Raw genomic sequence first — 23740 nt, forward strand, 5'->3', positions numbered from 1 at the left:
GTGCAACGACAGACGCAAAAGAGTGTACAGAAGACAGGGTGAACGATTCGCCCAAGCCTGCATCCAGGAGACGGTGGAATATGGAGGCGGTTCTTGTATGTTCTGGGGCGGCATGTCTGCCGACGGCAAAACCGACCTTGTTTGCGTCTCCCGGGCTCGAGGTGCTCGCGGGCAAGGGTCACTGACTGCTCACCGGTACATCACAGAGATCCTGGAAGAACATGTGGTCCCCTATGCCAGTTTTGTTGGCGAGGGGTTCATGTTGATGCACGACAACGCTCGCGCTCACACTGCAATTATTGTGCGCGAGTACCTTCAAGAGGTTGGGATCTCTGTCATGCACTGGCCAGCAAGAAGTCCAGACCTGAACCCGATTGAGCACCTATGGGACCATTTAAAACGCAAGGTTCGGTCTCGTGATCCCGCTCCTACGACTCTCCAGGAACTCAAAGATACTGTTATTGAGGAATGGAACACTATCCCTCAAGAAGACATTTTAAAATTGATAAGATCCATGAGGGATCGTATGGAAGCCGTCATCAGGGCAAGGGGGGGATCTAACACTAGATTTTAGATTATTTTTAAGATCATTTTTTGTATTCTTTTTTGTATAATTAATCTGTTTTAAATTAAGGCTTAATTAAGGATTTTTACTGTTTCATAAACTTCTTTTTTTGTGGTGTTCCAATAAAAGAAAAATAATTAATTGAATTGTTTTTGTGCTCTCCATTTCATCCCCTTTCAAATGATACCCAACATGACCCTCATTATTGATGTCAAATAAGGTTTAAAATTGTTTGAAGTAGATTTTTTGAAAGGTGCGATTTTTTTGACGCCGAGTGTATATATATAAACTGTTTGAATAAATGCTTAGGTCGTCCGTCCTAGCTCAACAGGCGACGAGTGTGGGCAGTATGAAGTGGAACTGTTCGTCCGTACACTGGTATAGAGGAGCGCGCGCGCGCACGCCACTGGCCGTCGGCCTTTGCTTCGGGTCGTCGGATAGCATTAACTTTAACACTTCCGTCTGGAAAACAGGACAAAAATACCGTTACAATACATCCAAACTAGGGCTAAGAAAGTCAAAAATTTTTCAAATGCATTTAAAGTAAAAAAAAATTTAGACTTTCAGATTCCTCATTTGGATGACATATCCAAATGAGGTGAGCAGGAATGGTTCTGGATAGTTTCCGTTCGTCAGTCGCATCAAACAAGACACCCTTTCGGACTCTGTTCCAAATGGGTGTAACAGCTCAAACAACACTAGGCCTAGCGAGAAGATGTCCACTTTGTAACTGTATGGACAACCTATTAGGATGACCTCCAACTCACTGGACTGACGACCTTAAGGAGGTAGTTGGAAATGGGTGGACGAGGAAGGCGGAGCAAAGTGTGTGGTGGCGCGCCTTTGGGAAGGCCTATATCCAGCAGTGGACACAAACAGGCTGATTGATTTATTCCTCAAGAACTCCTTAAAAATGTTCTCAAGATATTTTGTAGTTAGCTAAATAAAAGACAATATCAAATTCCTCACCTCATTTGGATAAGTCTGCTGGAATAGTTCTGGATAGTTTCCGTTCCTCAGTCGCATCAAACAAGACACCCTTTCGGACTCAGTTCCAAATGGGTGTAACAGCTCAAACAACACTAGGCCTAGCGAGTAGATGTCCACTTTGTAACTGTATGGACGACCTAACAGCTGTTCCGGAGACATGTAGAGATGAGTACCTGGAAAAGTGAGGATTATTCAATATGTACAGCGCATAACTGAGTAAGCTCCTGCGGTAGTTGAGAGGTGCGGCAGGGATGACAGTTGTCACAAGTTTAGGAATCGTACTAAATACAGAATAGAATAGAATAGAATAGAATGTTTTTTTATTCATGTAAACTTTTTAAAAGTGCTTATGAATAGTCAGGTTTAATTTACCACTGGTTCGGAATGCCGTTCCTACCGAGAAGAACCAGCAAGAAACTCGGCGGTTGCTCTTTTTAATTTTTCAATTTACAATGTTATTATACCGTACTATACAGGTTGTAACCAGAACACTAGCAAAAACTTAGCGTTATTTTTATATATACACAATCCAATATCAATAACAATTTGCCTCATTTTTAACCGACTTCCAAAAAGGAGGTGGTTCTTAATTCGGCCTATTTTTTTTAATGTAGGTATGTACATCGTTTTGTCAAGTTTTCGGGACCGATTTGTAAATATTTTTTTAATCAACAGAGCATGTTTCCGTAGTGGTCCCATAAAAATTTCTGGATCCAACTCCTCAATCCTGATGCTGCAGGGTTACTGTCCACCTAAGTTATCAAGATTCAGGAAGTGTTCATAGTGAATTTAGTGTTGTAGGTACCAAGCAACGACCTTATGCTTAGACTCCAAGTCCCAACTCCTCAACCCTGATGATGTAGGGTACAGCACTCCTAAACTACAGTGATTCAGGAACTATGGAAGATGCAATATTATTTTTAGTTTTTTTTGGAATTAGGTTTCAAAAAACCTAATTCCACTCGAACGAAGTCGCGGGCATCAGCTAGCGAATGTATAAGGTGAAAATGTATTGGTTGCGGTATAAATACTTACCAACTCTATGCGTGTGACTCGCATAAGCGTTTATCTCTTGCGGATGTTCGCCATCTTGCGAGTTTTCTGTCATCGTAGTAACGAGCCCAAAGTCCCCCACTTTGACCTTCCCGTCCGGCGCGAAGAATATGTTGCTGGGTTTGAGGTCTCGGTGTATCAGACCCGCGAGATGGACATATTCCACTGCTGACACTATTTGACTGAATAGTGTCTTGATCTGAAACAAATAAACTGCGGCATATTATCATAAATATAAAAGAAAAAGGTGACTGACTGACTGACTAATCTATCAGCTCAAACTACTGGACGGATCGCGCTGAAATTCGGCATGCAGATAGCTATTATAACGTAGGCGTCCGCTAAGAAAGGATCTTTCAAAATTCAACCCCCGAAGGGGTAAAATAGGGGTTTGAAGTTTGTATGTAAGTCTGTCAGTTTTGAAGTGTTTATAAAGAAGTTTTGTAGTTAATATTTTTGCAATTAGTAGTATGACATATTTTATTAAGCTCATATATGTTAAAATGTCATAGTTAAAGAACAACCCTAAGGGTGTAAAATATGGGTTTAAATTTTGTGTAGTCCACGCGGACGAAGTCGCGGACATAAGCTAGTATTATCATAAAATTGATATCTGACCGTATTTTTCTGTAGCACTCACTTTGCGAGTATTAGAAACAGATGTCTGATCTATCAAAATTCTGACAGCCTCTGTACGTACGCGGTACACTTGTGCACTCACTCGATTCGTAATTTAACGGATCCGTCAAAATACGTCCTACAAGATAGGGTGCATTGTCGGTTATGATTTGATCGTCGTCGGGGACGTTAGGGACGTGCTTAGGGCGTCTTTTATCTGGGGGGGAGTGCTTAAATGAATAGCATACGCATTTAACCTTACCTGATCCCTCCTAGCTTCCCACGTACGGTTGTTCCTCAGCCAATCGTGCAAACTGTCCCTTCTACATAATTGCATCTGTATGTAGAGATACATCTTACTTCCGCTAGATTCTTCTGGTGCACGCACACACATGTCCAGCGACCAGTGGCGTGTGTGACCCTTCTGAAAAAGTAAGGAATATTCAAAGCCTTACAGTATTACGCCGAGTTCTTCGACAGAAATTAAAAAAGGTAAAGTTACAGTGCGACAAGGCTATCTTGGCGCGTGGCGTAAATCGGAACTAACGTTGCCGTCAAGTGTCTTCTTTGTTCTTGTTTGAATATTCTAAGCCTTTGTTCTCCAACAGCGCCCCCCTGTCAATGTCATTCAAGTGCCAAGAGAGCCTTGTCGCACTGTAAGTAATTTTTTTGAAATTAACAACTCAGCGTTAGACTCATATACATACATGGATGTCCGTCGTTGGAAACGATGATGATATAGTTTACTCTTTGGATTTCCGGGATAAAAGTATTCTATATCAATCTCCGGGATGCAAACTATCTTTGTACCAAATAGATGATGCTGCTACTTCAGCCAAGTGATTTAGATTTTTGAAAAATCCTGTGAGAACTCTTTACTTTTTCAGGACAAAAAGTGGCCTATGTCCGCCCCCGTGATATAATCTAACAGTAGCGGCAGAAAGTAGTGTACATCAGCCTATTATGACATTTCGGCTTTGTAGAGTGTTGTCTCTGTCACTCGTACCTATATGACGTATTGTCGGTCTAAACGACAGAGACAGCGCTCTACAAACTTGCTATCTCCTTCTAAAGGTCGATGTACATTACTTTCTGCCGCGTACTGTAACAAATTTCGCCAAAATCAGGTGAACGAATGGCCAGTGAAAAGCTAGTAGACAGACAAATAGATTGCTATTCCACATACCTACCGGTAAATAATGACGTCAAAATTAAAAATGCATTTACCTAAAGGCAATAGTACTATTTAAAAAAAACAGGGGACATACCTTTTTCTTCTTACTAAGGCTGTCCTTAGCAAAACTGACGCTCTCCTTAACTTTGTCCAATATCTTATTAGATATGTCCTTCCTGGCTTCTGACAAACCACTAGAGTGTTCTGACGGATTCTGAGAATTCGCGAACACTATGAAGGAGTCATCGTTATCCCCACTCCCGACGTTTTTCGACAGCATGTTAGGGAGTGTGACGTCACTGTTGAAACGTTTGGTAGGGGACGCTGACGTGAGATGGGGGTCTTTGGAGATGTTCTCATTGAATTCTATACTGAACGAGTCGTTGCAGCTTAGCGACCTGTAATATAGTATTATGTTCTTATTTAATTAAGGTAGTTTGTTAGGGAGTGTGACGTCACTGTTGAAACGCTTGGTAGGAGACACTGACGTCAGACGGGGGTCTTTGGAGGCGTTCTCACTAAACACTATGCTGAACGAGTATTTGCAGCTTAGCGACCTGTAATATAGTGCATATTGTTCTTAGTTAATTATGATAACACGTTAGGCATTGTTACGTCACAGTTGAAACCTTTTTGGGGGGGACGTAACAGCGCAAATTTTCTTTAACTCTTGTGAAGATAAATGAATCTGTATATTTTCCGAAACGGCACTTTTAGAAATATATCCAATGATTTCCTCTGTGATTGACGGGAAGTGATGCAAGACAGGCGTGAGTGTCTTTCGGGTAAATAATTCAGGGTTTTTTTTTAAAGTCAATGAGGCAGCGAAGTAAGCATTTCCTAAATCCATATTCGAAGATTTCCTGTAAACAATAGACACTAAAAGTACCTACCGGAGTCGTCTGGGTTCTGACAGTTTTTTCTCATAGTCGAGAGCGTCAATACAGTCGTCACACTTTTGCAGATTGAGTGTGACACTGCCTCCCTTTGCCGGGGACTTGTCAGCCGGAGACGCGGGCGAAGTGTAGTCTTCCGACATCACTACTGATGCACCGCCTAACTCTCTGTGTGGATAAACAAACACTGCAATTTTATACATAAAAAACCGACCAAGTGCGAGTCAGGCTCGCGCAACGAGGGTTCCGTACAACCGTCGTAATTTTCGACATTTTGCAAATAATAATTCAAAAACTAGGATGCATAAAAATAAATAAAAATCTGTTTTAGAATGCACAGGTGAAGCCCTTTCATATGATACCCCACTTCATATAGTTATCTTACTTCGATAATGGAATATACTAATTATTTGTTCATGACCAGAATTTTTTTGTGTGATGCAACCCTAAATTCACGGTTTTCAGAGTTTTCCCCGTATGTCTGCTATAAGACCTACCTACCTGCCAAATTTCATGATTCTAGGTCAACGGGAATTACCCTGTACGTTTCTTGACAAACCGACAGACAGACAACAAAGTGATCCTATAAGGGTTCCGTTTTTCCTTTTGAGGTACTATTAGAATGAAAACCACTTTGATATAAAGTATATCAAAGTGGTTTTCATTCTAATAGAGAAGGCTCTTTTCACATAGTAATTATTATTTATATCAACACAAGAGCAAACACCACTTTTTACGCGCCATTTCAGAGTGACGTTTCCCATAGATTCGCTATTCGGCAGAGCACGCCATAGATAAACAATCACCTAGTTTTTTTTTCGTCTAATAGTACGGAACCCTAAAAAAACTGGCAGACTACTAAGTAGGCCAAAATCTTCAATGCCCTTTTATAACGGTAAAGCGCTCCTAAATTTTAAGTATTTGGGAGTATTCCTCGTAATATTACCTCATCCAGTAGGTGCCCCTCTGTTCTGGCAACTTTGGTGGAGGTTCTTCCAGCTACGTTGAAGTAACTCCGCCAATGCACATACACAGCTCTTGAATTTGTTTGAGTGACGCCACTTAATATTTAAAGGCTCCTTAAACATTTAGTAACCGTTTTTGACATTTGGTGCACAGACCAAATACAGAAAACGTCAAACATAATTTAAGGAGCTCTTACATTTTAAGAACCGTTTCAAGCATTCGTGGTAATACCTCTAGATTACCTCATCCAGTAGGCGTCCCTCTGTTCCTGCCACTTCAGTGGGGGTTCTTCCAGCCAAGCATTGAAGTAACGAACTATATGCTCGTGCTCCAACTTCGCTAATGCACGTACTTCGCGTAGAACGCGTTCACGTTTTGATTCTCTGAAAATTAACACATTTTTTAGATTCTTCATTGAAAAGATTCAACAGATGTCCGTAGATTTTTTTTTCCGAACCAGTTGATCTTGACAATTAAGCTATCTGAAGAGTTGAATCGACAAAAAATTTGATGTATCTCAGCGGAGTGAAATTGTATCTTCCAGAAAATTCCGTGCCGTTATTTGACGTCAATTAATGTCTCTCCACGACTATGTCCTCCTGGTTTAAGGGCAAAGGGGTGGAAGGTCTTATCTTGGGGGCAAAGAATCTCGGCCAGGTCATTAGATTCATGAGTAAAGCGGAACTAATGACGATAAGGGAGAACTTTCCATCAGAGCCTTAATGTGATGAGGAGGAAGAATCTCGAGCACCTGGTAAGGGGTCAAACTAACTTGCTAGTTAATAAACAACAAAAACTCACCGTTTCGGCAAAGTGATCCTCTTCACCGCATATGAACAATGATCGATATTGTTCCTCGCCTCAAAAACCACACCAAATCCCCCTCTACCCAAACATCTCAAAGGAGTAAAGTCGTTCTCGTATCTTCCAGAATACTCCGTGCCGTTATTCGACGGGGGTCTTTCGTAATGCCTCTCCACAACTATGACCTCCTGGTTTAAGGGCAAAGGGGTGGAAGGTCTTATCTTGGGGGCAAAGAATCTCGGCCAGATCATTAGATTCATGAGTAAAGCGGAACTGACGGCGATTAGGAGGACTTCTTTCCACCAAAACCATAGAGAGTAAACGTGGACGTGGACGTGGTGATGGTCGTTAGGTTGGTCGTCGCTGCTGTTCGGGAGGACAACGTCGGGGCCGTCGAAGGAGTCTTCGTTAACTTGGATCGATTGGTCACATGTTTCTTGGAGGTAGAGGAAGAATCCTGTGTTATCTGTGGACAGAAAGTTTAATCGAATTATTTAATTAATCTAAATATAAAAAAGGAAAAGGTGACTGACCGATTGACCAACTGACTGACTGATCTATCAACCCACATCTCAAATTTATTATTTATTAATGAAATTAATTTTATTATTAAATTAATATTATTACTTAATTCAATATGGATTAGGCTGAAATTTGGCATGCAGAGAGAGAGAGAGAAATAAAATATGTACTAACATTCAAAAAGTGTACAAAGTCTACCAAATGATTAAAAAAAAGTTGGAATTTGAATTTTACGTTTTTCTAGATCCCGCGGGAACTCTTTGATTTTCCGGGATAAAAAGTAGCCTATGTGTTAATCCAGGTTATATGTCTATCTCTATTTCAAATTTCAGCCAAATCCGTTCAGCCGTTTTTGCGTGATTGAGTAACAAACATCCACACATCCACACTTTCACATTTATAATATGATTAGGATTAGGATTAGGATGGGTGAGGAAAGAGGCCCATTACTAACCTTTCTTTCCAAAGTTGCCGTGCAAAGCAACTGCAGATATAGCATTGGAATCGGCATCATGTGGCGGCAATAGGGCTGTGTCGCTATCGGCAACTAGTGCTGTAGACTGTTTCAACTTCCATGGGATTGGCTTCACCGATATCGATGTTTGCAACTTCTGTGCGTATAGCACGCTCTCTTGGATGTATAACTGGAAAATTTAGCCTAGTCTAAATATATAAAAGGAAAAGGTGACTGACTGACTGACTGACTGATTTATCAACGCACAGCTTAAACTACTGGACAGATCGGGCTGAAATTTGGCATGCAGATAGCTATTATGACGTAGGCATCCGCTAAGAAAGGATTTTTGAAAATTCAACCCCTAAGTTGGTGAAATAGGATTTTGAAATTTGTTTAGTCCACGCTGACGAAGTCGCGAGTATTAAGCTAGTTATTTTATAATTAGTTGTTTTTGCAGTCGTATATACCCACAGAGTTCTAAATATTATAGCAATGGTATCTGCTGAAAGTATAAAAAGAATACCCGACTGTGTTTGTTGTGGGCTCTTCTCAGACCTGAGCGTGTTTGGAACCCTCGCAGCTTATTCCACAATTTGACAATCAAAAAGTTACAATGATACCCAATTAGAATTAATTATTAGATTTTGTCTTCAATACCTGGGCCGAATTTTAAAATCTCACACATACAGAGAAAATTCGAAAGCACTCTTCGACGACCTCCCTGGCGCAGTGGTAAGGGCTGCAGTGATCTTATAAGTGGGAGGTCTTAGGTTTGATTCCCGGCAGGGACAATTTAGTGATTTGTGGTGCGACGATCTAGGCTACGTAAAATGACGTCACAGTACACGTCATAGTACGGTATAATAACATTGTAAATTGAAAAATTAAAAAGAGCAACCGCCGAGTTTCTTGCTGGTTCTTCTCGGTAGGAACGGCATTCCGAACCAGTGGTAAATTAAAACTACCTGACTATTCATAAGCACTTTTAAAAAGTTTACATGAATAAAAAAACATTCTATTCTAAAAACATTCTATTCTATTCTATTATATTCTATTCACACTTCCACAATTGTTGTGCATTAAAATACTTAAACTTAAATAATTAATTTCTCAGTCATTTACTGATGAATTTAAAAAAAAACACTGATTTATTAGTTTTGATCTATATTGTCATCCTGAAGAATCAAATACTTATAGTTTTTGGGCATTGTTACCTGTGTATCATGTACTCCTAAGTACAGCGAAGGCACAGACGGATTGACTTCAGCGATAGCCTGAGCTGCTTCCCACAACACGTCCATGTGCTCAAGTAAACCTCCTTGTAACCTCCACATATTTGCTACTGGCGCGTCTAGCTATAGAGAGAGAAAAGAAAATTTAATTTTAATTTAATTTATTATTATTAAAAATATAAAATAATATTTATGTCACATATATGAATACACATACACATATACGAAAGTAGTTTCGATAACAGCAAAGTGTCGCTACTAGATGGCATTAAACAGTCGCTTCAGTACTGAGAGAACATACGTATCACGAATTTCGTCACTGGCGGTAAGCGAAACCGTGGCCGAGTTGGTCAAGGCATCGGGCGCGAACCCAGAAGATGCAGGTTCGATTCCTGCCGGTTACGCAATTTTTGATATGTATTTAAAATAATTTAGTAATTTCCTTGAAGTGTAGGTAAAACACTAAAAAATTATAAAAAGTACGAAATAGTATTTTGTAAACAGTACATACAGATTGTAACCAGAACGCTAGCAATAAAACCGGCCAAGTGCGAGTCAGGCACGCGCAATGAGGGTTCTGTACTACAGTCGTATTTTTTCGACATTTTGCACGATAATTCAAAAACTATGATGCATAAAAATAAATAAAAATCTGTTTTAGAATGCACAGGTGAAGACCTTTCTTATGATACCCCACTTGATATACGTAGTATCTTACTTAGAAAATTGAAAATACTAATTATTAGTTCATGACCACAATTTAATTTTTTTTGTGTAATCTAACCCTAAATTCACGGTTTTCAGATTTTTCCCCAAATGTTAGCTATAAGATCTAACTACCTGCCAAATTTCATGATTCTAGGTCAACGGGAAGTACCCTGGAGGTTTCTTGACATGGGATGGACAGACAGACAGACAGACAGACAACAAAGTGATCCTATAAGGGTTTTGTTTTTCCTTTTGAGGTACGGAACCCTAAAAATGAAGACATACTGTACTGATGAGTACTGATCATATTATGATACCACAAAAAAACGCAAAATTAAAGTTACCTTATGTTGCCACAAGGGTAGGTTGGAGTCAGGTCGCCTTACAACTACTACGCCCTCTGGTAAAGCAACAGCTATCGCTACCGAGGTTGGTGGTCCGCTTGCACCAGCACATTCTCTTCGGCTAAGAGCCATTTGGTGTTCTGCTACGCTGAAGTTCCATCTAAAAAATATTAGCAAGTATTTAGAATAGAATAGAATAGAATGTTTTTTTATTCATGTAAACTTTTTACAAGTGCTTATGAATAGTCAGGTAGTTTTAATTTACCACTGGTTGTTTTCATCATCATTTAGTGTTGTACATCTTAAAGCTGAAAAACGTGGTGCGGTTGCACCTAGTTTTAACCGGTTACAACTAGTTGCGGCCGATATCAATTGGTTAGTCTTAGGTGTATCGGTAGCATTTAACCTATGACATTTATTTAAATAAAAAGAGAAGAGTAGATATTGGTACTTATTCTGAGCACACCTAAATTTTATAGAATTCGCATTTTTACTAATATAATATGTAAAGGACGGACATAGTTTGACAGTTTTAAATTCAATTTAGAGGTGTCAAATCTCGTGACTTTAGCTGCCAGTCGCGAGCCTATTATTACATATATAAATTTGTAGCATTCATTAAAATTTAGAGCCTTTAAATGTAAAATTCATGTTCCGTCCTTGTTTGCAATATTTAAAAAGAAAAAGATGCAGATACTCTAAATTTAGTTTACGGAAAGACAACAGAATTGGCACCACTATGTTACATGCGTCTAAAGGGATTTAGTTGGCATTGGGGCCAAATCTCTTGTACATAATCTCTAAACTAAACTAAAATGACACGTCTAAATCTATTGCTATCCCTGTCATAATGTTGCTTGCGGAAAAGGATAGCACTAGATTTAGACTTATTAATTTAGTATAGTTTAGAGATTGTGTACAAGAGAATCGGCCCCAATGCCAACTATTTCCCATGTCCCGACAACAGATTTTGTAAGCCATGTAATTTAAATGTATCTTTGCATTTGACTAAAGTAAGCTAAGCCAGAAACCTCGCTTTTAGCTTGAATATTCGAATATTCACGAATGCTACACGGAATACAATTCCAATACTCACTTTTCAGTTCCCGAGCGTGGATCCAAAGCTCTCACAGTGTTGGAATGTCTCCTCAGCACTAGAACATCGCGGCCCGCGCTCGCCGTCTGTTGTTCACTGTTACACCCACTCGAGCTACATTCGTATATGATTTTGCCATCGTGTGCATCAACACCGACCCATAAGGTTTCTCTAGCACCTACCGACAAAAATATTAACTATCAGAAAGTAAGGTATAAAGTCACAATAAAACCAGCCAAGTCAGAGTCGGAATCGCACGCGAAGGGTTGTCCACCTGGTCCCTACGGTCCTCCGTAACATAGTGACCTAAATTAAGGCCGTGGGACCTAACAACACCATGTCGTCAGCATACCTTAGAATTCAGATCTGGGGGCACCGTAGTGCCCCCGCCAAGTCGAGCAAACAAAGGCACAACCTTACCATCCTTTTCTCGAAGCAGTTCAGGATTATTATTTACACAGATGTCGTCTATCAAATTTAATGAGTAGGGGGTATGGTGACGTGCTCTCTAAAAGGTCCAGTATGTTCAAGAGTGTGACACGAGTTCCAAACTGATAGGTTAATAGTTATTACTTATTACCAATATCAGTTTTGTCGCCTATTTGTTCAGTACAATATATCCGATTGAGAATATTCATACTTAGTTGATATTAATTCATATTTCATAATACTGTATAGCTCTAAATTCATGCACTGTGAATCATTAACATATTATATCACTAAAGTATAAAATTACCGACCATAACCTATTGATAAGATAAGATAGTACAAATAGGTAAACAAATAAAATTTTGATAGAATTTCAAGCCTAAAGAGAAAATTATTTTGAATGATGCATTTGATATTTGATTGTTATCAGCTTTTTATACTTCTATGACGATGCAGCGATAACTTTGTCTTTGCACTTTGGTGTGAAGTACCTTTATTATTTAAGTACCAATCTATCAATACGACTATTATTAAGAGGTAAAGCTTGCACTTGCTATTGACTGCAATCTCACCTGGTGGTAAGTGATGATGGAGTCTAAGATGCAAGCGGGCTAACCTGAAAGGTGTATGGCAGTTTTTTATTAAACCCTTTGGTTTGGACCGCTACACCCCTTGCAAGTTAGCCCGCTACCATCTTAGACAGGTCGAGATGGCAATCGGGAGGGATCGCCCCGCACACCCTCCGGACTAACCCGGCACGGGCGGGCGAGGGTGACGTGCGGGTGTGCGGGGCGTCCCCCCGCCTCATACCCCGACTGCCATCTCGACCTGTCGTGGACCATAGAATAAAGTAAAATCCTTACCAGCTATGACCAAATCTTCGGAATATTTGAAGGAAGACGACAGAAGCTGGTCGGCGTCAAAAGGCAAAGGCTCGATCGAGTCTCCGCTCAGACTGTACAGAGTGCCACGCAGGGATGGCACCAACCGCACCCATTTACCATTTGATGTCAACTGTAAAAAAAAATCGGTCAAGCGTGAGGCGGAGCCGCACCGAAGGGTTCCGTACCGAAGAAATAACACTTTTTAATTCTTAAATTTTTCATGGGGGCCATTTTTAAATTTTTGGAGGGATGGCACCAACCGCACTTATTTACCATTTGATGTCAGCTGTAAAAGAAAATCGGTCAAGCGCGAGTCGGAGTCGCCACGAAGGGTTCCGTACCATCAGTATACCCTTATTATAAATGCGAAAGTGTGTTTGTTTGTTGGTTTGTCCTTCAATCACGTCGCAAAAGTGCAACGGAACAACGTGATTTTTTGCATGGGTATAGTTAAATATCAGCTAGTCGTTTATAATTTAAGAAATAACACCTTTTAATTTTAAAATTTTTCATGGCGGCCATTTTTAAATTTTTATTATTTGTTGCTATAGTGGCAATAGAAATACACATTCTGTGAATATTTCAACTCTCTATCTATCACGGATCACGAGATAAAGCCCGCTGACAGACAGACGGACGGACGGATGGACAGCGGAGGCTTAGTAATTGGCACCTAATAATACTTGAAATGGTTTGAGCCTCTATAAAATGCAAAACTATTTACTTTATGTAGGTCAATTTATGTGGTTGTGTTGTGACGTTGTAAATTTTGAACTACTAACTAGCGTTTCGCTTTTAATAAAAATCAATTTTGTTCAAAGTATGTTGGTGCCACCTAGCATCAAGGTGCAGAACTACGCGTGGGTCGATGTTCAGAGTTCATTCGAGCCACAATAGATGGCGTTTGCTTCGTTGTCAATTGTCGTAAAAAATAAAACAAAATAATTAAATAAAACCATAATATCATTTGTTTATTGTTAAGTCATTAACAAAACGGTTCTTATAATATATCCTTAGGTTCCGCAAATATTCAAAAATGAATTGGCTTCATGATCAACTAAATGAGAGCGGCCACACTCGGGTTGCGTCTGGCAACACCGATTGGTGAGATTTAGAATTTTTCTGGAGTCAACATGTGAGACGAATTTTTCGTTCCAGGAAAATCTCACTCCTTTTCGCCCATGGCTTCGCCTGGGAAAATACAATAGTTATAAATTTAGTCATCCTAACGTATTTCAATGTTTCATCAATTATGGTGAGTGAAAAATCAAGTAATGTGGATTCGACAAATGGCGGTTTGGTTAGAGAAAATCCTAATTTCATGATTTCCCTTTCAGTTCCAGTTATTTTACCTTCCCAAATAAATGAGGATAATGGGTTGTGGGTGGACTCCTGAAAACCATTGGTGGCCAGGAGTTCAATAGGGTTTCCGTTTGCGTTTCCGTTTTTAGTTTTCGGTTTTCGTATTTCGCTTTCGTTTTCCGTATTTATTTCTTTTGCACATTCACGTTGGCAACTTAATTCTATGGATAAGACTTGGTGAAAATCTTTGTAATGAAACATTTCGGTTGCGAAGACTGCAAGGTAGCTGGACGGCATCGGCCAAGCTCCCAAAACTCGATTTAACTTGATTCTTCACAACCGAAATGTTTCATTACAAAGATTTTCACCAAGTCTTATCCATAGAATTAAGTTGCCAACGTGAATGTGCAAAAGAAATAAATACGGAAAACGAAAGCGAAATACGAAAACCGAAAACTAAAAACGGAAACGCAAACGGAAACCCTATTGAACTCCTGGCCACCAATGGTTTTCAGGAGTCCACCCACAACCCATTATCCTCATTTATTTGGGAAGGTAAAATAACTGGAACTGAAAGGGAAATCATGAAATTAGGATTTTCTCTAACCAAACCGCCATTTTGTCGAATCCACATTACTTGATTTTTCACTCACCATAATTGATGAAACATTGAAATACGTTAGGATGACTAAATTTATAACTATTGTATTTTCCCAGGCGAAGCCATGGGCGAAAAGGAGTGAGATTTTCCTGGAACGAAAAAATTCGTCTTCACATGTTGACTCCAGAAAAATTCTAAATCTCACCAATCGGTGTTGCCAGACGCAACCCGAGTGTGGCCGCTCTCATTTAGTTTGATCATGAAGCCAATTCATTTTTGAACAAAAACAAAAAAAAAAAAAAAAAAAAAAAAAAAAAAAAAAAAAAAAAAAAAAAAAAAAAAAATTTGTAAGGGTGGTAAATTGGGCGGAATGGAAATATACCCGGATACGGAATAATCTACCACCTTACAAAGATTAGAGGAAAATAATAATTTACTTTACTTGATCTATCTACCTAGTAAAGAATAGAAGCTAGCCGTCGACTCCCTTGTAATGTATATGAGGTGTTATAAATGAAATTTGCTAGATGTTAGGCAAAATTGTTTTTAATGTAACTTTTACCGGGGTCGCTTAATACATAGTGATGGCTAATAATGCTTAGTTATTCTAGCTTAATGCCAAGACTTAATTTAGATACATTAGAATGCCTTAGGTAGATAGTACATAAAATCTATGTTTTAAATTTAAGATGCCATTGGCATGGAATAGACAATGACACAGTAAAATTCATAAAATTGTTTCAAAATAAAAGCTCAGTAGTAAAGACAGGGTTCTTACTGTACACATACACGAAGAAGGTTCACTAAACTGTTCCAGGATACAAACATTTGCTTACTTGTAGGTGCGAAGACTGCAAGGTAGCTGGACGGCATCGGCCAAGCTCCCAAAACTCGATTTAACTTGATTCTTCACAACCGAAATGTTTCATTACAAAGATTTTCACCAAGTCTTATCCATAGAATTAAGTTGCCAACGTGAATGTGCAAAAGAAATAAATACGGAAAACGAAAGCGAAATACGAAAACCGAAAACTAAAAACGGAAACGCAAACGGAAACCCTATTGAACTCCTGGCCACCAATGGTTTTCAGGAGTCCACCCACAACCCATTATCCTCATTTATTTGGGAAGGTAAAATAACTGGAACTGAAAGGGAAATCATGAAATTAGGATTTTCTCTAACCAAACCGCCATTTTGTCGAATCCACATTACTTGATTTTTCACTCACCATAATTGATGAAACATTGAAATACGTTAGGATGACTAAATTTATAACTATTGTATTTTCCCAGGCGAAGCCATGGGCGAAAAGGAGTGAGATTTTCCTGGAACGAAAAAATTCGTCTTCACATGTTGACTCCAGAAAAATTCTAAATCTCACCAATCGGTGTTGCCAGACGCAACCCGAGTGTGGCCGCTCTCATTTAGTTTGATCATGAAGCCAATTCATTTTTGAATATTTGCGGAACCTAAGGATATATTATAAGAACCGTTTTGTTAATGACTTAACAATAAACAAATGATATTATGGTTTTATTTAATTATTTTGTTTTATTTTTACGACAATTGACAACGAAGCAAACGCCATCTATTGTGGCTCGAATGAACTCTGAACATCGACCCACGCCTAGTTCTGCACCTTGATGCTAGGTGGCACCAACATACTTTGAACAAAATTGATTTTTATTAAAAGCGAAACGCTAGTTAGTAGTTCAAAATTTACAACGTCACAATACTCATACTTCCCCTCCTACGAAAAGGTTCAACAGGTTGAACCACGCTGCCCTCAGCGTCATCCAACAACTACTAACAATTTGCCTGAAACAAACAAAAAAAACACAGAAGTTACGCGTGAACGCACATCTACTACTAACAAGGAAAATTGTCTAACAAAATAAATATACTGAAAACAGTGTAAGGTTTTATACATTATACTTAACTACACAACCCTAACTTCTAAAAAGAATATATACAAAAAAACTTCATGGTGTCTAAGACACTTGAGTGGAAACATCTTGGCATCATTCTTCAGCTGACTGATAGAATGCGTCTAGGCCTACGGTGGTTCACTCTTTTAAACTACCATCGTAATATTTGTTACTCAACAAATACGGAAAATCTGGTTGTGAACGGGTCCATCTGATATGGCAACCGTTCTCTATCCCATTCGGAAAAATAAAACCGAATCAAAATCGGAATATGAGAAAAAAAACGAAATAACTCTCCTAGAAAATAGATCTCGGAACAGAATCGGAAAAATAACAGAAATGATCCATTATCTAGAAGGAAAACGAAAACAAAACACAAAACCCCCCCTTTTCGTTATCCCCAAAGTACGATATTTGCATTTTTACTTTCTCAACCGGTTGGTCTACCACAAGCATTCCAATCATCACATATTCATCCCTACATACATCCACTACATTCCTCCTCAACTGAACCATGGTAATGTAACTGTTAACTCAGAACATCATTACACTCATACAAATTCCTAATTGAATATTGATAACTTAAATATTCAAACAGTTTAGACCAAACTAAGTAATGGCAAATATCTACTTCTTAATATCCTTAATATGCCAAGTGCCTATTGGGTGGTTGTCAGCTACTCTAACTAGTTCGTAAACCAAAGGTGACAAAACCTTGACAACCCTGCACTTTTCATACTTAGGTGCCAGCTTAGCTGCGAAAAAATTTGTAGCGTCGCTTTGTGGATAGGTCTTTTTCCACACTATATCCCCAACAGAATAGCTTGCAGACCTACGCCTTAAGTTGTAATGCGTTGCATACTCTGCATGAGCCTGAAACAAATTTCTCCTAACCTGACCAAATATGTCCTCCAAAGTTCCAAACTTTCCTGCGTATTCCTCCCTTGGAATTCCGGCCTCGTACTCCTTATCCGTGTCCTTATAGAAGGAACCATTTAAAACCGGTTCTCTAGCGTGGACAAGGAAGAACGGGGAGAATCCAGTGGATTCATTAACCGCACTGTTTATGGCGAACTGGACCTTGTACAGGTTTTCGTCCCAGGACCTGTGGTTATCTTTCACAAAAGCGGCTACAGCAGTCATAACAACCTTATTGTACCTCTCAACAAGGTTAACTTGCGGAGTGTACAGTGGTGTGTAGTGTAATTTCGGAATATTATAACGCTTAATGAGATTACGGAATTCAGATCCTGTAAATTGGGACCCATTGTCCACAATCACAGTCTCTGGAACACTATGGTTCAAAAATACAAAATTCTCTAGCGCTTTAACAACAGCGGCACCTGTGGCACGCCGTAACGGAAACAACATTGTATATTTCGAAAAACAACACGTCACCACAAAAAGAAATGTAAATCCTGATTTAGACCTAGGCAAAGGTCCGACTAAATCAGCCGAAATGACCTGAAAAGGTCTCTCGCAGACTTTAGGCTTCCCAAGCAGACCTGGAGTGGCTGATGTCGTGTGTTTATACGCAGAGCAAGTATCACAATTCTTAACGTACTCAACCACGTCCTTATACATACCACGCCAAAAATATCTGAGGGATAATCTGCGATGAGTTTTGAACACACCAAAATGACCTGCAGTTGCATCTGCATGGTTTTGTTGCATAATTCTAATGATGTCGTTCTTGTGGACTACCTCTTTCCAGTCGAACTCACTGAGAAGCTGGTATTTACATTTACTGTAACGATATAGTTTATCGTTCAAAATACTAAAATTCGGAAAATTTGCTGGATTGATTTTACAGCCATTAAATGTTTTGTCATACCAGTCATCTACCAAAACTTGTTGACTAGAGTTATCATTACGATCACCAACTACATCTACGTGTATGAGTCTCGACAAGGTATCCGGAACTACATTATCACAACCCTTCCTATGTTCGATAACAAAATTATACTGTGATAATCTACAACCCCATCTGGCGAGTCGTCCTGAGGGATTTTCTAAATTTAAGAACCACTTTAGGGATGCATGGTCTGTGATAATTGTGACTGGCTTGGAACCAAAATAAGCCTGAAATTTCTCCACTGCAAAAATCACAGCTAGAGCCCCACGTTGGGCGCCATTTGTAAGGGTGGTAAATTGGGCGGAATGGAAATATACCCGGATACGGAATAATCTACCACCTTACAAAGATTAGAGGAAAAAAAATATAATTTTACTTACTTGATCTATCTACCTAGTAAAGAATAGAAGCTAGCCGTCGACTCCCTTGTAATGTATATGAGGTGTTATAAATGAAATTTGCTAGATGTTAGGCAAAATTGTTTTTAATGTAACTTTTACCGGGGTCGCTTAATACATAGTGATGGCTAATAATGCTTAGTTATTCTAGCTTAATGCCAAGACTTAATTTAGATACATTAGAATGCCTTAGGTAGATAGTACATAAAATCTATGTTTTAAATTTAAGATGCCATTGGCATGGAATAGACAATGACACAGTAAAATTCATAAAATTGTTTCAAAATAAAAGCTCAGTAGTAAAGACAGGGTTCTTACTGTACACATACACGAAGAAGGTTCACTAAACTGTTCCAGGATACAAACATTTGCTTACTTGTAGGTGCGAAGACTGCAAGGTAGCTGGACGGCATCGGCCAAGCTCCCAAAACTCGATTTAACTTGATTCTTCACAACCGAAATGTTTCATTACAAAGATTTTCACCAAGTCTTATCCATAGAATTAAGTTGCCAACGTGAATGTGCAAAAGAAATAAATACGGAAAACGAAAGCGAAATACGAAAACCGAAAACTAAAAACGGAAACGCAAACGGAAACCCTATTGAACTCCTGGCCACCAATGGTTTTCAGGAGTCCACCCACAACCCATTATCCTCATTTATTTGGGAAGGTAAAATAACTGGAACTGAAAGGGAAATCATGAAATTAGGATTTTCTCTAACCAAACCGCCATTTTGTCGAATCCACATTACTTGATTTTTCACTCACCATAATTGATGAAACATTGAAATACGTTAGGATGACTAAATTTATAACTATTGTATTTTCCCAGGCGAAGCCATGGGCGAAAAGGAGTGAGATTTTCCTGGAACGAAAAAATTCGTCTTCACATGTTGACTCCAGAAAAATTCTAAATCTCACCAATCGGTGTTGCCAGACGCAACCCGAGTGTGGCCGCTCTCATTTAGTTTGATCATGAAGCCAATTCATTTTTGAATATTTGCGGAACCTAAGGATATATTATAAGAACCGTTTTGTTAATGACTTAACAATAAACAAATGATATTATGGTTTTATTTAATTATTTTGTTTTATTTTTACGACAATTGACAACGAAGCAAACGCCATCTATTGTGGCTCGAATGAACTCTGAACATCGACCCACGCGTAGTTCTGCACCTTGATGCTAGGTGGCACCAACATACTTTGAACAAAATTGATTTTTATTAAAAGCGAAACGCTAGTTAGTAGTTCAAAATTTACAACGTCACAGTGTGATTAAGCCCGCGATTCGTTCTACATGTTGTATGATTGTTTAGGAATGTTTAGGATTTTTACGATTTAGGTTTTCAATTCCATAAGAACTTTGATTTTCCGGCATCTCTATCGGCTATTCTCGGCTATCTCTGTGACCAATGTTGTCACTAAGTAATAAAGTGTAATTTTGTACTTTTGATCCCGGAAATTCAAAGAGTTCCCACGGGATTTTCAAACACCTAAATCCACGCGGACGAAGTCGCGGGCATCATCTAGTTTTATATATTTAGACTAGCTTATGTTCGCGACTTCGTCCGGGTGGACTACACAAATTTAAAACCCCTATTTCACCCCTTTAGGGATTGAATTTTCAAAAATCCTTTTTTAGCGGATGCCTACGTCGTAATAGCTATATCTGCATGCCAAACTTCAGCCTGATCCGTCCAGTAGTTTGAGCTGTGCGTTGATAGATCAGTAAGTCAGTCAGTCAGTCACCTTTTCCTATTAACATTTAAATTAATTATTCGTACAAAAAATACCATTATTGGGAGATTGCTTTTTAAAAAAATCCTTTAGTCTGACTCATACATCACATAATAGAATGCAGGCGAAAGCAAATTAAATAAGATACGGTAAAACTGGATAGGTGACTCATAAGCTTGAATTTTAAATCAACTTACGAGCTCTACAATACCTATCAACTTCCTTTCCGAGAAATCTACTTACCTGTTCATTTTAATATGATTATGTAAATCATTACAAACCTGATAATAATGAGATTTTTTATAGTAAGCAAAACAGAACAGGCCTTACAAAGTATAGTTTACTTATTGGTTAAGGAAAGTTTAAAATGTTTCGCTTGTGTTTTGATCAGAAACTAGCTGCCTCAGCGAACTCCGTACCGCCTAACAGTCGATTCTTTTTCAGGAATTTTTTTAAATTTTTCTCTACGTAAGAACCATCCTCGTACTTCAAGGAATATTATGAAAAAATAATTAGCGAAATCGGTTCAGCTGTTCTCGAGATTTGCGATCAGCAACACATTCAGCGATTATAGAGATATTTTTATTTGTATAAATATAAATAGAAACTCAAGGAGAAAATGTTTATTTACAAAGTTAGTAGATGATTTCTAGAAAACCTCCTTTTTATCAATATTCCAATAGATTTTAAGATCATTGGTTAGTAAATAAATGATATAGAAGTGGAACACATTACATTGAACAGGGCAGTTTTTATCTGGATATGTCTTCCAAAGTAGATACAGCATGCCCTAGACAACCTTTACAACAAATACAAATACAACAACAAGCGAATTGCCTCCTCATTTCTGATTCGAACCGCTAAGATTTGGAACACCTTCCCAGCATCAGTTTTCCCTCCAATTATAATATGGGTACCTTCAAATAAAGAGTGAATAGGCATCTTCTAGGCAAGCGCACTCCATCTTAGGCATCGCAGCCAAGCGCTAGTCTACAAATTAAAAAAAAAAAACTTAGTATGGATTAAGTATGTGTTGTAAAATACATAAACAGAAACATATAAAGCCATATTCATCATCATCATCATGTGCCTTCTTTGAAACGAAGTTTGGAGGTCATCATGCGAAAAGCCGCCTCTTTTAACTTTCGGTAACTAAGCCCTGTCCACCCCCTTATATCGTCCAACTATTTGCGTCTTTGGCGACCTGGTGCCTTTTTGCCTTTAATTCTTCCTTCCAAAACTAAGCTTGGAAATGAGAATTGGGCTCCTCTTTGTAAATGTCCAAATGCATATCTAAATCATAATATATAAAAGGAGTGACTGACTGACTGATTGACTGATCTATCAACACACAGCTCAAACTACTGGACGGATCGGTCTGAAATTTGGAATGCTTGGAGCTATAATGACATAGGCATCCGCTAAGAAAGGATTTTCGAAAATTCAACCCCTAAGGGGCTGAAATAGGGATTTGAAATTTTTGTAGTCCACGCAGACAAAGTCGCGAGCAGAAGCTAGTTAGCATTATAAATTAACCATCATGCATACCTCAACATGGTGTAAATTAGATGAAAGCAATGGCTGAGTTTCCAGCGCCCAGACCTTGATCCCATCTTCAGTAGAGAATGCTGTGACCTTTCCATCGAGTGTGCTTACTATCACTAAGCTGCAAAGAAAGTACAAATAACAGTAAAAAAACCAGTAAAAATAATATTCCATAGGTTTAGGGCTGAAGCAGGTAATTTAGTCATTATCATTATAATAATGTTCTGTCCGCTGTTAGGGGTGGAGGCTTAATAATAGGGACCCAATTATTAAGCCTCCGCTATCTGTCTGTCTGTCTGTCAGCGGGCTGTATCTCATGAAACATAATAGGTAAAGTGACGTCGAAATCTCGACGTTTTATTAGAAGAACTGTCATGAATTGTGCCTACGGCCAAATACTGACACAGATATTAGCACTTGAGAGTCTTTGACTGCTTTTTGACCTTTGTTGTATAGACTAAATAAAACCCTTACAATTCATACCAGTGACTGTCAGCGTGAATTTAGTTTTTTAGAAACTAGTGGGAATTTTGTGATTTTCTGGGATAAAAAGTAGCCTATGCCACTTTCCACATCTTTAACTATACCCATGCAAAAATTACATCAATCCATTGCTCTGTTGCAACGTGAAACGCTCTACAAAGCCGATATCTTATTCTTAACTGCTACTACTGTAGTGATATTCAAAAGCATTAAAATATTTGCTTCAGTAAACTAAACTTTATAAAATACCATTACCTAAGCATTAACACTGATTTAAATACGCAAAATTCAGTAAAAATAAATAGGTAACATATTACTATTTATCATTTAAAAACAAACAACCATACAATGTAATTTGATTACTCGCTTTGTATATGCAAAATAATTATAAATTTAGGTTAAAAGATAAGTTATCAAGGTCGTCATAGATAGGATTAAGATTTGTAATGATCATTTCTACTTTTCCAGAATGATTTTTGATTTTTAAATCTAACATGTTCATACATGTTCAAACTTTAAACAGGTTGATATTCTATCATATAAATAAACGTAGTTTCTGTGCCAATATTATAATGTAATGCAAACAATACTTGTTTACAATTTCTACAAACTTTTAATGAGGAATTCAAGTATGTTTTCCTATTATTTGTTTAGAGTTAGTGACAGCTTTTTTAGCTTTTACATTAGAATTTTACTTATAAAAAATTTTAGGTTGAAAGTAACATACTCTTTATAAGCTGATGGATCGTTTGCGGTGTGAGGATTGCAGAAGGGCAATTTCTGAATAGTATCAGCCCGAATGTATGATACAAAACATGTAAGCACGAACGCCGCTTTCAAAGCAATCATCCGCCAATACCACGCCGACATATTATTATTGCAAAATTATATGTGCACATCGCAACACCCCTCGCACGGGTTTTATTTAGATTATGAAACTTTCCTGCAAATTTACGATTTTAAAAATATTAAAAACAACAAACACAGACAACCACAGCAAAGCTTCCACGTAAACTGTAAGGCGATTGTCTAAAACCTGCATCAATCATTATTACAATCTCAATTGTTCTGATTGGCTGAATTTGTGCGATTCATGTTGCAACAATGCATTGTAGCCAATAGTGAGAGTGCGTTAACCAATCAGAAAT

At 38.5% G+C, this 23740-nt stretch overlaps 1 protein-coding gene across 2 annotated transcripts; it reads right to left on the reverse strand.

The window, feature by feature from the left end:
* Positions 1-596: 596 nt before the first annotated feature.
* Positions 597-23596, reverse strand: PEK (pancreatic eIF-2alpha kinase). Of its 2 annotated transcripts, none has more exons than XM_034980238.2 (15): positions 23320-23596; positions 22113-22230; positions 12718-12868; positions 11426-11603; positions 10330-10489; positions 9260-9400; positions 8043-8232; positions 7064-7532; positions 6505-6645; positions 5294-5464; positions 4495-4789; positions 3489-3650; positions 2591-2807; positions 1535-1728; positions 597-1027 (listed from the first exon to the last, which is right to left on the reverse strand). In XM_034980238.2, exons 1-15 carry the CDS (start codon positions 23460-23462, stop codon positions 890-892), a joined length of 2868 nt encoding a protein of 955 aa, XP_034836129.1. In that variant the 5' UTR covers positions 23463-23596; the 3' UTR covers positions 597-889. The 2 variants fall into 2 exon arrangements, with proteins under 2 accessions (XP_034836129.1, XP_034836128.1); XM_034980237.2 differs by having other exon boundaries at positions 598-1027; positions 4495-4798.
* Between the last annotated feature and the right edge of the window lie 144 nt (positions 23597-23740).

The sequence above is a fragment of the Maniola hyperantus genome, chromosome 21 (genome assembly GCF_902806685.2).
Source record: "Maniola hyperantus chromosome 21, iAphHyp1.2, whole genome shotgun sequence".
Classification (NCBI taxonomy): Eukaryota; Metazoa; Arthropoda; class Insecta; order Lepidoptera; family Nymphalidae; genus Maniola; species Maniola hyperantus.